The sequence below is a fragment of the Marmota marmota genome, unplaced genomic scaffold (assembly GCF_001458135.2).
Source record: "Marmota marmota marmota unplaced genomic scaffold, marMar, whole genome shotgun sequence".
Classification (NCBI taxonomy): Eukaryota; Metazoa; Chordata; class Mammalia; order Rodentia; family Sciuridae; genus Marmota; species Marmota marmota.
The window spans coordinates 13978972-13996925 of record NW_026000272.1 but is presented as its reverse complement, the minus strand read 5'-3'; the positions used below and the strand labels follow the sequence as shown (position 1 = coordinate 13996925).

Sequence of the window (17954 nt, the reverse complement as noted above, 5' to 3'; positions counted from 1 at the left end):
GGTCCTCCTAGAATCTCCACATTTGGAGGGACCTACTTACACTCTGTTTTGACCATGCACAGACTGACCAAGGGCATACAAGCTATGCTTTAGGGAATAATGTCTTGGCAGACCACACATGCAGATCACTCTGCTACTGCCACATAGTTTTTACAAAATAGTGCCTGTCTTGGCACAATAGAAGAGTTCTTTCCATAGAAAGTTATTCTTGTGAGCTCTTTCAACATAGATCATTGTGGGCTACCACCTTCCTGAGTCCACCTCTAACTACTCTTGGGTAGAGTGTAGATTGAGGCATTGCTGAGACACTTACCAGGGCCCTTAAGAAAACTTGCATATGGAGGCCAAGCAGACTTTCACCTTCTGTACTATAGTCATTCCTCCAGAAATCTAGATTGCTTTTAAGATGCTCTAGTGTCTTAACAAAATATGACTTCCTGAGTGACATCCAGATCACTGCTTGGTCTCTTTCCTTCTACTATATTCACAGTCCCACTTCGGGTACGTTAAGTTCAGATGTTCTACTGAGCAAATCCCATACAACTACTTATGTGTTTCTTCAACCTTGACCTTGAATTCTAGGACTATCCTGTTTGGCGTTTGAAAAGAACAGTGCATAGCACAGTAATATAGTCAACATAGTCCTTTGGTAAGTGAAGACAGATTATATGTTTCTAGTCTTAATATTTCACACTAAGAAGAAGGGTTCATGAAGTATTAGGGTTTCTTTCGAATCCCAAGCAGTCAGTTGTTAGTTATCAGCATTAAGAGTACAGGTATGGATGGTAGCTTATTTGACTTGCTCTTCTTTCCTGTTATGGATATTAATCATCTGGGTAAATTATAGAAGAGGGCCATGGAATGTTTAGCCCTCAAGCATCCATCAGAGGCTTGAAATGTCCATAACAGGTGGGCTTGGTGAATGCCAGGACTTAGTATGATTGAAAGGGTGTTTTGAGTCATGGCACATGGCAACATGGAAATAAAACAGATATATCACAAGTGGGTGGTAGAAATAGACTGGAAGAGAATTTTAACACCTAAAATATGACAGAGATTTATCCCTACCAGCTTCTCAGTTTCATGAAACGTCCATTTCCCCTTGATGTGAGATTTTATGTGTGTATTATATATTTCCTTCTAAAATTCCTTCTGGTTTCTAGTTATTTTCTCGTTTCTCTTTATTTCTCTTTTAAGTGCCACCTTTGTTTTTTTATATCTGAACTCATCATAGTGGCTTGCTCTGAAAATCATTTGTGCAGTGGTGTCCTGATAATGATTTCTGATTAGAGGGCCATGAAAATATCTGTAGAATATTTTCTACATCTTGATGAGGGTCTAAAGGTAACATGGGAAGGGGCAGACTTTGGGAACAGGAGACATTTTAAACTGTTACTAATCATGGAATGACATTTTCAAAAATCAAATGACAGAAGTCATGGCATATATTTCAATTCTTAATCCCTCAGTGAATATTATTTGGAAACCTTCTGAGCCTTGGTCAATTGTAGAATGAACAGGTCGTCAGTGGGGATAATTAGCAGTTTAAAGGTGCCCTGCTGTTTACAGGGTCTTTTATTTCATTTATCTTATCTCATTTGTAACAGATCTTCCCCTGTTCATAGCCACCTTTGCTTTTGCTCTGAGATTAAGAGGCCCTTTGGGAGAGGCAAAATTATGGACTTTAATTTGCATCTTGCATGAAGAAAATCACCCCTTATGTAGTTTTGGGAGCGCTCCTTCATTTTGCTCTTTCATAGTTATGCTGGGAATGGTGACATTTAAGCAGTGACTTTGCAAAATTGGACTTGTGAATAGGAAAAAGTACTCTCCCCACCTTAAAGATTGACAGGAACCTGAGATGGCTGAAGCTGTACTTGACTTTTTCTGGCAAGAGTACATAGGACAAGAAATAACTCTGGAGAGTTCAACATTGAATCACATCATATCATAGTACATGACTAGATGCTTTAATATTGCAGTTGGAGTCACTCAGGAGAAATTGTTGGCAGAGGAACTATTAGCCTGACAAAATTATATTGAGAAAAAGACTTGTAGCATATTAATTTATTAGTAGTAGACAAGAGGAGAAGAATAATGTAAAAAATATTGAGATGAAACCACTGATAAATCCAGAAAGAATCCATTCCTTGTTATTCAGCCTCTTGCTTCTGGCCATGACTAATGACCAGTAATTGTCTGAATAAGTTTTCAACCATTTGAAAAAGTCTTTAATAAAAGGAAAATAAAGGAGAAGTGTGACCACAAGTCACACTGTGAAGGAGAAATTCCTGAGGTGTGCATGAGCCAAGTGGGTCACTGAATATGCAGCATTTGACTCTATGGTTGCACCACTTTGAACTTTGAAGTGTGATCCTCCCAGTGGTGCTTCTGAGGTAGAGGGTAGGATCCAATTGCAGTGTGGGAATCCCCACAAACTAGTCTTACTTTCTCTCTGCTTAACAACTGAATCTCATTAAAGGGGTTCACTATTGACATCGTAAAAGAACCTCATCATGGAGTCCAGAGTGCCACTCTGTCCCACACTGGCTCTGCCTCTCACATCCCCTATGATTCTCCTGCTTGCCAGAATCTCAATCTCCCAAGAGCTCGTTGGCTCCATCCCCTCCTTTGTGTCTACTCAGTCTTTTCAGTCCTGTCTCACAGTGTCCCTTCCATCTAGTCTTTCTTTTCCAGGCCCACAGCCAGTGTCGTTCATGCAGCCCTTCCTTAATAAGTGTAATGCTCTTGTAGGCCCTTTCCCTGCCTCCAGACTCTTCCTGTGAGATCCACCCTTCTTTTAGCTGTTTGCATCACTCAGATCTCACCCTTTCCGTATACCACTTACAAAAAGCCCTCTGCTATGGCTTTCCCACCTCTCTCTCTATGGGTCCTACTACTTATCATCATGCCCTGTCACCTCCCCACTTGCAGGCTACATCCTGCTTCTTGATAAGCTCTGTGTTCTTCTCACACAATTGACCTCACCATACTTTTATCTTGGAATGGCCCCTCCCCGTTATGTGCATGCTGCAGTCTTAGCCATTCTTCAGGGACCATTCCAGTGCCATGATACCTATTCACCAAGTCTTTCTCATTTGAAAGAGATCATACCCAAAGTTGGTATGATCTTTCCTCGTGATAAATCTCGATAATATGTTATGTCTCCCCTGTAATACTCACCAAGCTCTGCCTTGAATGGAAGTCATTTGTATATTTATTTTAGCACCATTGAAAGTAAGGGATATGTAAAATGTCTTACATTACATAGTAGGACATCTGCTCAGTGTTTATCATATACAATAAATGAACGGATGGCACAGTGTCACATACAGGTGGACCCCAAGATAGGGCAAAATGCATCCATGGGTAGTTGGAATATGAAGATATGTAGATAAACTCTGATATGAATGATTCTTAGGATCACATACAAGACCAAGTTGGGGGCTGGGGGGTTGATGCCTAGCACCCCCTAAAAAAGTCATCCTAATTTTGCTAGCCCAGGAGAGACTTGAAGACCTGAAATGTGGCCTTCAGACACCAACAAGATTGGTTCACTAGTGCAGGCAGCTACTAGCAGCACTATACTAAGGCACTTGAAAGCAGCACAGTGATTATCAAGGATATTATTAAACATCATGCTGTTAATGTGTAATAAGATCAGCTCAGACACCAGTAAAGCCAGTTGACTATTCAGGTATCTGCTAAATAACCATCAAGTTTTCTGAACCACAGGACAAAGCTACCAACTATTCTTACTGAGAAATTGATTTTTACATTACAAATGGCCTTTTTCTTTTTGGTTTTGTGAAAGGTCTAGTTTTGTGACCTGAGGACAGCAGGAGTAGGGAGTAATGTCCAAGCAGGCACGGGTCATGCTTCATAAAGTTTTTAGGAAGGCAGAGTTATCTGGTTGATGTGAACTTCAGATGGAATAAATGTAGTTAGTTGTAGGATGGCACTCCCAGCTCAGTGGCTTGTCATATTTGAGTAGTTAGTGTTCAGAAAGTGGTGTTTTGTCTTTGTATTTTCTTATGTCTCAGGCAAAATAGATTCATATTTATCTGTGATTGCTTTTCAAAATGATTTGACCCCTAAAGGACTACTCTACTCACTATGACAATCTACCTCCTGATGAATAGCTTGAAACTAAAATTGACTTCCTAAAAGAAAGCATTTGTGGCACACTAAGCTTATTATTCACACCACTATAAGAGAAGCACTTAAAAATACACTTACTCAACCTAAAAAAAAATATGCCTCCCTCATGAAAATCTAAAATTTTGATTATGTAAATGTTAATCATATAATAAAATAAGAGCATTTCCCCTCAGTGAAAAGTGTAAGTTTATTTTGTGGGCATGGTGTTGTTGCAACTGGCCAATCCATCTGCCATAATTTAATCAGCCTGGATGAGTAAAAGGCTAGAAAAATGTGGAGGGGAGAGCATAGTGCCACTTCCTATCTTTTCTCAGGTCTATTTTTTTACCCTAACATGCAATGTATTTGCCTGAAACTGCAGGTGTTTATTGTTATGCCATTTTCCAGCTAACTAGGAGTTAATGGCAATTTCAGCTATCTCCTAGAATAACTTTTCCTGGATTGCTTGAAGAGCATGAGAATTGGGAAACTCATTAATTCATTTATCCGTGAAGCACTTACCTATTATGTGCTGTAGGAATGTGGAGACAAGACAAAGCACTATATGAGCCCTCAGCTTGGTAGGGGAGCTTTTTGAATAGGGCCAAAAGCAGTGACATATGGACTATTAGATAAGACACTGGATATAAAGGTACTCATCCCAGGGCTGGTCCCAGAGTCAAAACTCATCTTGTTATCCTTGAAGTTTAGTAGCCAAAGCCACTTTAAGGATTCTTGGTAGCACTTATGTTTTTGGAGGGTTACTTGACACTTGTTGGCTTCTTTTGTTTGATTTTTCCAACAAATGGTTTTTGAAAGCCTCCTGGGAGCTGCACTATGTTGTAGGTATTGGGGCCACAGCAGTGAACACCACCACCAAGTCTCTGCTCTCTTGGTGCAGAGGGGCGAATCAGACAAGTGAGAGAGATGAGTGTGATGCCTGCTGTGTTAGAAGGGCAAGAAGGAGTTGCGGAAAATTATTGTGTGGACAAGAACTTGCAGAAGAAAGGGAAGGAGTATGTTGGCAGGGAGCGAAGTTGCAATTTGAACCTTAAGGGTGGTCACAGGAGACTCTGTTGACAGTGGCTTGGGGCAAAGACTTGTAGTGGTTAGAGGAGCAACCAGGAGATGTTCTGTACCAAGAAGGTGCAAGGAATAGTGAGAAGGCCAGTGAAGAGTGTACCAGTGCCAGGGGTCTGGGGATGAGGGCAGAGGAGTGGCTGGTAGGGGGTCCTGGAGGGACTTGGAGGCTTTTGCTAAAATTCCTGTCTGATTGGCCAGTCTCTAGCCAGTTGATGGTCTGTGGAGTCATTATAACATGTAAGGTTTCATGTCTTTATTTTCATTCATGCTTTTACATTTATAGTCCAGTGACAATAAAAAGCGAGAGATTTGAGTAGGTGGGACAGTCTTCTTTGTGTGTGTAGCAGGGATATGCATGTGCATCCCCATTCTGTCTTCTTCTATCTCATGTTGGGGAGATAGGGTGGCTAGAATTGTTCTCTTCGGCTGTCTGCTGATCTCTGGTACATACCAAGGAGGGCATAGAGTTAATAAGCATTTATAATACCCTTAATCTCTGTAGTCGTAGTGTCTAATCCTCTTTAATTACACTGGTAACAAAAGTCTATCACTTAGTTACTTTTATCATTAACAGCACAAAAACGCATTATTTATAGGGCCAAATGCAAGCTCTTGAGGCATATAAAGTAGATTAATAAGGTTGGCTCAGCGTTAAGCTATGTCAGAGCTGAGTCCAAATTTTATTCCGGTATGGGGATGACTTTCTATGTGGCCTCTCTGGCTCTGAAGCTAATTTGGATGCTGAGTCGCCCCACAGGTATTTATATGTAGCGTTTGGTATTTTTACTGGGTCCTATTCTTCTCCCTTGGATCACCTAAAATGGTTAAGAATTTTCTAGTGGGATTAAGGTTGTGATCTCTGAGGAGGGGTGGGACATCTGCTCTTGGTTATTTTTGTGAGCCGCTTCCCCTTAAATGTATGTTCGCAAATGAGCCACAGTCCTATCAGCTGGGATTGAGGGAAGACTGATCTAGGTGCTGCTGCTGAACTTGGTCTTTAAGCCATGGCTTCTCATAGACACTCAGGTAAAAACCTCATGTTCTTTCTTTTCTCTTGAGCACAATTTTGTTAGGGCAATGAACTCATTATTTGCCTAAAAGATAACTTTCAATTAAATGATTTTAGTCTTATTGAAATAGTACACAAATCATAGTTTTTATCTGTTTTGTGCTTGCCCTCTCATACTGTTTCAAAGACAAAAGATTATTACTCAAATAGAATTAGCCATTTGAGTGATGTTTAAAAATATAAGTGATGATATTTTACATTTTCAGGATGTCTTATGAAACTATAAGAGATTATGAGAAAAGAGGGGAGACTGGTTATTTAGTATTTGGTTATTTATAATATATAACTCTTCATCTTGACTGTGTTTGAAATATAACTTAAAGTGTTGGAAAAAGATAAAATGAACATGGAGAAGAAGGAGGGATATTTGTTTTTATTTTTTTTATTGGTTGTTCAAGGAGGGATATTTGTAACTACAAAAGTCAATAGTGACTTACCACATCTTCCCTTTTTCAGAACAAGATTTAAAAAAAAATTAAATATTTTTTTTAGTTGTAGATGGACACAATACGTTTATTTTATTTATTTTGTTTATGTGGTGCTGAGGTGCCTCACATGTGCTAGGTGAGTGCTGTACCACTGAGCCACAGCCCCAGCCCTGAATAATATTTTTAATGTTCCTAAAGAAATAACTACAGATTCTTCTGATATGACAAATAGGTCATTAGTTTTTCTTTTTGGAAAAAAGGTTGAAGTTTTGGGTCCCTTAGTCTATGATGACCACACAACTCATCCTCTTGTTTTGTAATCTGGCATTATGAAAGCCCTTTGCCAAAAACAAGAAACCCATGGAATAGGGGCTAAAGGACAGAAGCCCAGTTTTGTGAAGTTAGCCTGCTCCCTGTGTCTCTCCCCCAAGGCCAGGAATGTGGCAGTTGTTCATGTTGCCCTCTGCCCTGGAGCTGGTGAAGTAAGACAGTTGGGAAGAAAACAAGCACTTTGTCCTGTCTCCCAGCTTTCAGGTTAAGGGCCAAAGTAATTATTGTGGTAATGTTTGGGGAAAATTATTTTTGAAAACTTGTAAATGTCTGTCAGTATTTCAACAATGGTAATCCTTTTGGTTTTTAAAGCATATATGCTGCAATGGAATTCATTACTTTAATTAATAGAGACAGTGTTCAGAAGGTGTTTGGTATTTCCCCCCAATCCCTAGAAACTGTTTTAAAAACATGGTACTGCATGCCCAAGAATGTGGTTATTGACCAACATTTGCATTCTCTGGGTGTAGACAAATTGGGCAGCTGTCCCTGTTGTTATGATGGACCTTGAATGCACATTAACTGTAGAGTGACTTTCCATTTTATTTACTAATTAAGTGACAGATAGGAAAATAAGTTTAAAAGGTGAAATATTTATGGCATGCCCAATCTTGGGTTTTAAATTACACCAAATCATGTTATTTTTGATTATCTGAATCTGGGATCTGTCCTTCTAAAAATCTTTTAGAAGATTTTTAAAATCAATAAATAGCATTTTATATTTCATTAGGTTCATTGTTCCATGAATGCAGAGAATAACTAGGTCCATGAAAGGAAGATAAGTCCTCACAGAAGGAAAATTAGTGTTACACTGAAATGTGCTTCAGATGGACAAAAATAGAGGTTCAGATCATTGGATCAGAATTTATTGTGAGCAAATCCACACACTAAGAGAACATTTCAGGGACCCTGAACACTGCAAAATAACGTAGATTGATTTTTTTTACCCTTTGGCATTTGAAATCAAGGCCAGAATGGGGTCTAGAAAGGGAAATAAGATCATTGGCCATATTATATAGCCATTAGGTCCCTTTACCAGTCACTGACCAGTGGGCTGCACATACCCACTAGTCCTTTCTCAGAGAAGGGCTGGAAAATGAGAGAGTGGGGTGAGAGGGGAGCAATCAAACTGGATTGTCCTCTTAAAATCAATGAAAAATGGTAGTCAAAAGATTTGGTTGAGGGTGAACTGAACGTTTTGTACTTTTAATGACCACCAAATGACTGTCTACAACTGGGTAAACTAAAAACACATGTTCTATTGCTGCCAGGTTGTGATCGCTTTTTTCTTATATGAAAGATGGGATATGCTGCGAGTAGTATGTACAACATTAAGATAAACCTCATATATTGACAAAATGGTACTAGGGTAGAATCTGGCCTGTTGCAAGCCCAGTGGCACATAACTTTTAATTTAATGATCTATATTCAACCCTCCTGACACCAGATACAATCTAAAATGGTGTTCTCTAGGTATCGGTGACCCAAAGGGGATTTTTTTTTTCTAAATGCAGCATACTAATAATATAGAATCACCCTGTACATGTTGTTTTTAAGGGAAAAATACTTTCTGATTTTTCTGTGAGAGTCTATGAAAGATCACTTTTCAGCCATGACTCACGAGCTCCAGCTCCTTGTAGCTATTTGGGTATTTATTCCCAAATGTTTGATGACACCTCCAGGTGCATTAGCAAGTCTGTGACAACAAGTGTCCTATTCATCAGCTGAGGCTCCTTCCATTTGTCAAATGTTCTCTGGAAGCCAACATTTATTTATACATGGAGTCACTGTTGTGCTGGTATGTTGGACTTAGCCATCAACAGACCAGAAATAACCTGATTTTTTTTTTCCATTTTGGTTGTTGTTCATTGTTGATACTGTACATTATAGCATTCAGGGAAAGGAATGGTTAGAAAAACACTACCTAGTCATAATACTCACTTTTTCCTTCAATAGTCTTATTTTGAGCCACTTGCGCAAGAAGAAAAAAAATGTTAGTAAGAAACACCTGGGAAAATACATATAAAAGACAGACTGGAGCTTTTCTAATGAGAGGTTTATAGTAAAAAAAAAAAACCCCAAATTTGCAATATTATATTACTCATATACATACATGATTAAATTGAAATCTTAAACTTTATTGCAATATTAAGGTTTGTGTAGACACCTTTTAGCATGTTGGATGTAGATAACAAATTTTTTCTCTTCAGGAAAAAATTTTAAAGTGAAGAATGATGTGTGTTTTGAAAGAAGAAGGATAAAAAGAAAACCTGCCATTTTTGGAATTGGTATCTAAAATTTGATCACCTAGCCACATTTCTAACTGCCTTCTAAAAAGTTAAAAGGCTTCACATTTCACGTATGTAGAAATTGCTAAGGGGATAAAAATTATTCCCTAGAAAAAAGTAACTAAGAATTTGTCAATTGAATAAGAATAAATAGAGCCCTGAAGAAGCTGAAATGTAATCATAGTATTTCTTTCTTCTCTGAGCATGTCTAATAAAGGCTAAGGGGGGGGAGTGCAGACTTTTCTCTATGAAGCTAAAGCTGAACTGTGTCCCAGACACTGATGGTGCCCACCACTTGGGATATTCTGTCCTTTAGGAACTTTTCTGTCAGCATTGTCATTTATCAGCTGGGTTCTTAGAGTTGTGGACCCCTTTGAAGATAATTCCTAGCAAAACATTTTGATCTTGTACACTTTATCCCCTCCTTTATGGAAAGTTTTAGTGTGGTAGCTATCCTGCCAGTAGGAATAGCTATTACTTCAGATTCACCCTAAACTCGTTGTGTGAGGGTTTGAAATAATTTCATACCAAATGATCAAAAAGAAATACATGAGGTAAGCTAATTCATGTTTCCCAAAGTTCTACTTAAGATTTCTTTTAAAAACAAAAAGTACTAAAGTTCATGAATTTGACATAGACATTGGTAACATACTTTAGGTATTTCTAGGCTACTTACTTATTAGGCAATAAAGCCAACATTCCTAGAAGTGCCTGTTTTATCTTGATTAATAAATGTTTCCACACACATAAAAATGACTTAAGACAACTGTCAAAATGAATTCTAAATTATGCTTTGGAAATCTTTATGTCTATCTGGATACAGAGTTTGGTGGGAATATCAAGTGAGCCTGGATTTCTTATTTTTTCCCATTGGTGCATTATAACTATACATAGTATTAAGATTCATTATGCCATATGACCCTAAATTTCTCACACTTGGAGAACAGCCAGGATTCAAAATGCCAACAAATGAGGCTCCTCTTATTGGTACCTTTAACTTGAGATTGACTCGTTTATTGTTACTTTTGATTGGTTTAAGACCCTGTTATATAGGAATAATACTGTGCTTCCTTGACTGATGTTTTCAACACACTTTTGTACTTCCTTGTTCATTGGTGAGCCATGGATTATTTCATCATTGGGGTGCCTAGAAACTGAGTGAGTTGTGTTCTAAAACTATGAAAGTAAGCACTGAAGACCTTGGCACTGGGAATAATACAGAAAGCATTTGCTTTTAAAGTGAGAAAGGCTTGGCAGTTATATCTTTGGTGTTGTGACTCCTATTGCAGTTTTCCTTCTCTTGAAAACTTCTAGATAACTCTAAATGAAATTCTTTGTTTTTTAGCATTTATTTTTCTTTTTTTAAAAGATGTTTTTTCTTTTTTATACCTTTATTTTGTTCATTTATTTTTATGTGGTGCTGAGGATCAAACCCAGGGTCTTGCATGTACAAGGCGAGCACTCAACCGCTGAGCCACAACCCCAGCACCTAGCATTTCTTTTTCTATTGTATGATGCTGATACTTATATACCATAAAGCTAGGATTCTGAAATTACCAAAAGGTAGGACTCCCCTTAAGTGGGGTTGTGCATGGTACCTTAATGTAGAAATGTTTGGAATCCAATTTCTGTTTTGATAGACATTAAACGAGTCTAAAATGAGCAGGTTCAAAGTTGTATTCTTAATAGAGGCGTCAGTAAGGGAGCAAGAGGGACTTTCAGATATAGTCCAAGAAGATAGTCTCTGAAAGGCGAGCCCAGTCATGCTTCCTAGCCGTGTAGGAAGCCATTGCTGGCTAATCTTACAAAATCTGTTTTTCTGCCAAATGGCACCTAGGAGCCACTGATAATTTAATTTCCTGGCATTTACTCATACTGGAGATTTATTTGGTCTCACTAGTCAGCTTCTTAACAAGAAAGCAAATCTTTGTTGAGAGCACAGTTTCAATGTGGCAAAGGGAAGACAAGAATCTCATGACATGGGAAAGACCAATGAGAGTGGATGAGGGAGAGTGATTTTTCCACATGCTGTCACAGTGACAGGTACTTTTGTCTCTAGGCATGGAGCCACAGACAGTTGAACAGCTGTCTTACATAAACAATGCATAGTTCAAGGAGATTGGCCCTGGGTTCACTGTGTGTGTACATTTTGTTTCTAATCCAGTCACACAAGGGAACATCTCCATATTCCTTTTAGGGAAATATGTAAGTAAGAACCATTCTCTTGTCTTTTCACTGTGACACACCTGTCCAAGCAACTGTCCTTACACAAGAATGTCACTCATTTACTTCGCATGCCAGCTCTCTGGAGATGAGGGGGCCTGGATGTATGTCCCTATGAGGCAGAAGGTGTTGTGTGTGTTCAGTGACCCAGTTTCCCTTGTTTGGAGGTTGGCTGCAGAGACTTACTGGGGTCTGAGTGAGAGTTCAACAGCCTGGACCCAGGCTGGTTCCCAGACACAGGGTGTGGTTTCCTTAGCTCACTCTCTGCTGTTTGGTTGCCACTGGCAACATGATCCAAACAACTTGGACATGTGGTTGTATAAAAAAAAAACCTGGGAATGGAACCCAAAGTGGGAGTCTGGGGCCATTCAGTTGATGGGAGAGCTGCGGTGAGTAGCAGGCAACTGCTCATTTATTTTCCTTCCTTTCTCTTTAAATTATACTTGGGATGCTTGATAACCATGTATGTGGATAGTTTGAAATAAAATACTCTGAGTTCTAGTGTTCCTTGCATAGATTAGATAATTGCTCTTGATTTACTTGTACAGATTTCTTTTTTCAGAAGGAGAGGAAAAATTAGCATATGTGTAAAGAAATTGAGAGCTAATAGAAACTTATAATTTGGTACTTTCCCGGGCACAAAATTCCTTAGAAAATGATTTGGCAAAGGGGCCACAAAAGGCTTTGGAAGTGCTCAGGATTGTTCTGGCCTGTTGTCTAGGGCTACGGGCTGGCCATGGCAGGGCTGGGGGAATAAGTGGAGGCTGTTCATGAGAAGGGACTTCTGAGATTCTTGGAATAATCAGCTAAAACCTTTGTAAAAAGTCATTTTTTCCACATTGTATTTTAAACTTGCAGTGTTTTAAACAGCAGTTGTCCCAATTGGTGAATATACTTTAGTGAATATACTGATTCTCACTTGCTTGACCATAGGGGATTTGATTTTGGTATGTCACAAAACCACATATCACTATGACAAAATTATTCAGTTGCGAAACATGCTGGTGCCTGTCAAGAATGCCATTTTGATAAATACTTTGTGGCCCTATTGCTCAGGCCTCAAAAGTCAGTAAGCTGTCAGGGGTAAAAGTTTTAGGGATCTATTCAGGGACTACAAACATTTCTGCCAGATTTCAAGTAAATTAAAATGAATTCTTGAGGAACTTCTGTACCTAGTATGGTACAGAGTTAGCAGTTAAGTATTGTTCACGACAAATAGAATTGGACAGATAGGAAGATAGTAAGGCCTGCAGAGAATACTTTTTTCTACCTAGAAAGTGATGGGGAAAGGGGCAACAGCTGGCAGGGAGGCTTCTGTCTTGTAATATGGTAACCAGGGCAGTCCTTGGAGCATAGGGCCTGGCCCCTGTCTCCTCCTGTGGACCGGGCTGCCAGTGTGGGCATCTCCCCCAAGAAGCTGCTGTGTGCACATAGTATGCCTGCTTCTCTTTTTTGTGTGAAACTATTTCTTCCTCCTCTCTGCTCCATCACACTCCTCAATCTCTCAGATTCACTGCTCACTATGACCTCATCTTCCAAAATCCCTGTGTGGTAATCCCAGCCAGCAGAAGCTCTGATCCCCTTATCCTCCCCAGTTTCCTATGAGAGTCAGCATAGTGGTATGTCCCAGCAGGGATTTCTGCCATCTCCCCAGGGAGTTGCTGGCCCTTGGCCTCTGGCACTCAGGGGAGTTCCACTCAGAGCACTTTCTTCTTGGGAATCATAGTGAAGTATCTGCTGCCTTGGCACCAGATGGCCAGTCAGTCTCCAGTGGAAGCTGGGCTCCGGTTCCCAGAGGAAGCTGGGCCTTGGTCTCCAGATCCCACGGACTCAGAGGGTTTTATTGGTCACACAGTAGTGCACCGATGTTTCTAGGACCCTCTTCTGTAGAGTGCCCTAGCTCTTCCATTGGTCATTTGTTCTGCTGGCTTGCCTCCACAGGTCCCTCCAGCTATAGGGTGGGCACTATGGCTGAGAAGTTCGACTGCCACTACTGCAGGGACCCCTTGCAGGGGAAGAAGTACGTGGAGAAGGATGGCCACAACTGCTGCCTGAAGTGTTTTGACAAGTTCTGCGCCAACACCTGTGTGGAATGCCGCAAGCCCATTGGTGCTGACTCCAAGGTAATGATCATCCCCATGTGTGAGCAGGACAGATTGGGCTTTGGAGTGTACTTTTCCTGCAGCTGTGACAATAGCTTTCTTTGTGAGTTCTCATCAAGGGTAGCCATCTTGAGACCTTGAGATGGCCTCTCCAGTCCCTGAGACTGTTCCTGGTGTCCTGAGATGTTTAAAATGTGCCTTGGACTAGAGGGATGCCAAGGCCCTTGCTAGCTCTTTTGGTTGTACAGGTTGAGTCTCCCTTATCTGAAATGCTTGGGAGCAGAAGTGTTTCAGAGTTTAGATATTTTTTGGATTTTAGAATATTTACATACCCATGTTTATATACCCATGATGAGTATCTTGGGGATGGGACCCAAGTCTAGATACAAAATTTCATATACATCCTGCACACATAACCTGAAGGTAATTTTATACAAATTTTTAAATAATTGTGTACATGCAGCTTACTGTGTGCATTGCAGAGGAAGGGGCTCTGAAGATCTTTTTTCCCCTTGGGGTCACTGAATAAACTGTGCCGTGTGCCTGGGTTTTGACGCCCCCCGGCAAATGAAGTCAGGCGTGGAATTTTCCACTTGAGGCATCGTGTTATCTCTCAAAAAGTTTCAGATTTTGGAGCATTTTGAATTTCAGATTCTGTGATTAGGACTGCTCAACCTGCACCCTCTGTATTTCAGGAAATGTGAGGTTTTCATCCTCACCTCAGTGTTTCTCTTGCTACTGATACGAATACTTACCCCAGGGCATCCCCAAGGCATAGGGGACTGCAGCATCTCAGTAGTCAGTCAGTCCTGGGGAAAGTGGCCTTGATAGGAGGCTGCTTCCATTGCCCCTGACACCCCTCACAGTGGCCTGCCCCACTCTGCTTTGTTTCTAGGAGGTGCACTACAAGAACCGCTACTGGCACGACACCTGCTTCCGGTGTGCCAAGTGCCTTCACCCCTTGGCCAATGAGACCTTCGTGTCCAAGGAGAGCAAGATCTTTTGCAACAAGTGTGTCACTCGGGAGGACTCCCCCAAGTGCAAAGGGTGCTTCAAGGCCATTGTGGCAGGTACTATCTCTCTCCCACCCTGGGCTGCCAGGGAGGAGGCCCTGAGGGCAGGCGTGATTCGGGCTTGCTTGTCACGGTGGGGCTAACGTTGCTGTGAGCTGCTTTGAGATTTTAGCATATATATGTACACATATACATACACGTATATATGCGTACACATATATGCTCGCACACACGCACACACTCGGAGACTAAAGAACACTGGCAAGAACAGCTTGTGGCAAGAGAATGAAGTGAAAAGTATGTAGCGCTTTCTCATTTGGGTGTAGTAAGTGATCAAAGCATGTTTCTTTCTGGGGTGTAATTCTGGATGTGGCAGCCCCCTGTTGAACCTCTAAGTCCATGTAGGGGGTAGAGGCGGGGGACTGGGCATTCAGGCATCTCATCCTAAATTAATACTGCTGGGGTCCCTACTCATGACAAAATCCTGGGTTGGCACAACTGCAAGTAGCACACCAGTAGGCTAGTTGGAGGCGTGAGGCCAGTGACTGCAGGGCCTGCATCCCCTCACCTCTGTAGGGCCCAGAGGAGGGGAGATGAGTGGATGCAGCCCCCTGCAGTGCCTGTCAGTGGGGCTATCCGGTTGCTTCTCCCTGCAGGAGACCAGAATGTGGAGTACAAGGGAACCGTCTGGCACAAGGACTGCTTCACTTGCAGCAGCTGCAAGCAAGTCATCGGGACTGGAAGCTTCTTCCCTAAAGGGGAAGACTTCTACTGCGTGACTTGCCATGAGACCAAGTTTGCCAAGCACTGCGTCAAGTGCAAGAAGGTATGTCGTCAAGGGAATTCTGCACTGACCTTTGTTTCTAGAAGTGTTTCACAGTTTGCGAGCACTTGCACACACACTATCCCATTCCATCCTCATGACAGCCCTGTGACGTAGGAATTATTATGCCCATTTTGCAGATGAGGAGACTGTGGGATGAGAAAATAGTGCCATGACCAAGTCAGGCTCCCCGTGTGTGCACTCACTGTGGTGGTGTGGCACGGCGGCTGGCACTGTGCTCTGAGCCAGGGAAGCCCTGGCTCCAGAGGCCTGCTTTTGCTGCTTAATTGTTGTGGAATCTCACAGAGGGGCTTGCCTTCTCTGGGCCTTGGTGTCTTCATCTGTAAATTGGGGATAATAATAGCACCTGCCTCCCATGGCTGTTGTGAAGATTGAAGGAGATTATGTATACCAAAGCGCCCAGCACAGTGCCTGGCATGTTGTAGTCATTCAACAAAATGGTTGTTGAATCTGAATCCGGTGCTACACCCCCTGGTCTAGGCCATCACAACTGGAGGAATCACTTACCAGGATCAGCCCTGGCATGCCGAGTGCTTTGTGTGTGTTACCTGCTCTAAGAAGCTGGCTGGGCAGCGTTTCACCGCTGTGGAGGACCAGTATTACTGCGTGGATTGCTACAAGAACTTTGTGGCCAAGAAGTGTGCTGGATGCAAGAACCCCATCACTGGTAGGCTAAAGAGTCCTTGCTAAGTCTGCCAGGCTAGGTTTTACGCATGGTAACCATCTCTCATTTTCCTATGTCGTCGGTTTCATCCACAAAGGCCCCAAAGAATGCCCTTCTGCCCCTGCCACTATGCTCCCAAAGGTCCCACAATAGTTTGGATTCTCCCCCAGGTCAGGTTAGCATTTGCAATACAGAACACTTCCTGAATACTGCTGAATAGCTAACCAGGCCAGGAGTTCACANGAGGACCAGGGAGGCCGGAGTAATAACCTGGGATGGGGACACCCCATAGTTGAAGGCTAGCGCAGAGGTACCTGCTGGCAGGGTTTATTTTTTTATTTTTTTTTATTTTTTTATTTTTTTGCGATCAGAAGCAAAGCTAATCACTTCATTCCTCATCTCGCGGCCGCGATCCACGTGCCCCGGGCCCTTTCCCCTGCCTCCAATTATCCCATCTCCCGGGGGAGCCTTGAAATGTACATTTGAGAAGACTTTTGCCATCCTCAGGGAAAAGGACTGTGTCAAGAGTGAGCCACCCAGTCTCTAAAGCTAGGAAGCCCCCAGTGTGCCACGGGAAACGCTTGCCTCTCACCCTGTTTCCCAGCGCCAACCTCCGGGGCAGGCATCCGGGTGGAGAGAGGACTTGTCCCTCGTGGGTGGTGGTTCTTTATAGAAAAAATCGAAGCTTAGCAGCTCCTCGAGGCCCGGTAAGTGCACACCCCACAAACAGCCCAAGTTTGCCTCCTGGTGGCCACTTTGATGCCATGGCCCTGACCTAAATCAAAAGAAACTGATTATGCTGGGAGGTCCGGTGCGGTGCGCGTCACAGGGCGATAGCAGTGGCATGGGAATGTGGGTTCTTTAAATCAGGAAAGCCTTTGGCTGAGCTCCGGCATTTTCTCAGGTCCTTGAGAGCCGTAGCAGGGTTGCAGCGGCGTGGGGCCAGTGCGCGGTGGAGTGGTGGGGGGCTGGGAGCAGGCCAGACACTGACTCTGCGTGCTTGTCGGCTCTGTGAATGGGGCAAGTCATCATTTTATCTCTGAACCGCAGCTTCCTCACCTGTATTCATTCAGCTGTCTCTCTCGTTTTCTTTTGTTTTTCCACAGGGTTTGGTAAAGGCTCCAGTGTGGTGGCCTATGAAGGACAATCCTGGCACGACTACTGCTTCCACTGCAAAAAATGCTCCGTGAATCTTGCCAACAAGCGCTTTGTTTTTCATGGGGAGCAAGTGTATTGCCCTGACTGTGCCAAAAAGTTGTAAATCGACAGGGGCCCCTGTCCTGTAAAATGGAATTTGCATCATGTTCTTTGTGTCCTTGCCCTCTCTGCCCAACACCATCTGTAGGGGAAGAGTGGCCTTTCACCTCTTTAAAGTTGCTCCTTCTGTCTTTTCTCCCATTTTACAGTATTTGTCACATAAGGGCACACAGTGATCATGTTAGGATTTAGCAAAAAGCAACCTTGCAGCAAAGCTCATTACTCTATGGCTGCAATGAAAAAACAAAACAAAACAAAAACAAAAAAAAAAACAAAACAGAAAAACAAAAACTTAGATAGATTGACTCTTCTGCATGTTTATCATAGAGCAGAAAAGTGCTAACCATTTAGCTCCTTCGTGATGTAAGCAAGAAGCATACGTGATAAAGCCCCCACTGAGTTATCTTTTGTGGCTCAGCTGGGACCCACCATGTAGTGACATGACATGCAAGAGTTGCAGCGGCTGCTCCAACTCACTGCTCACTCTATTCTGTGAGCAGAAAAAGAACTTGC

At 42.1% G+C, this 17954-nt stretch overlaps 1 protein-coding gene across 8 annotated transcripts in view; it reads left to right on the top strand.

Annotated features, from left to right (window-relative positions):
• Positions 1-17720, top strand: part of Fhl1 (four and a half LIM domains 1) — a 76556-nt gene extending 58836 nt beyond the window's left edge. Inside the window, exons 1-7 of one of the 8 annotated variants that reach the window (XM_048797031.1) lie at positions 5905-5980; positions 13503-13684; positions 14559-14733; positions 15333-15502; positions 16001-16187; positions 16692-16891; positions 17291-17720. In XM_048797031.1, the coding sequence (XP_048652988.1) occupies positions 5914-5980; positions 13503-13684; positions 14559-14733; positions 15333-15502; positions 16001-16187; positions 16692-16891; positions 17291-17374 (1065 nt within the window). In that variant the 5' untranslated portion in view covers positions 5905-5913 and the 3' untranslated portion in view covers positions 17375-17720. Of the gene's footprint in view, positions 1-5904; positions 5981-6108; positions 6250-11853; positions 11951-13502; positions 13685-14558; positions 14734-15332; positions 15503-16000; positions 16188-16691; positions 16892-17290 lie in introns of those variants that run through there. The other 7 variants (XM_015498042.2, XM_015498039.2, XM_048797032.1 and 4 more) reach the window with 7 other exon arrangements.
• The last annotated feature ends 234 nt before the right edge of the window (positions 17721-17954 follow it).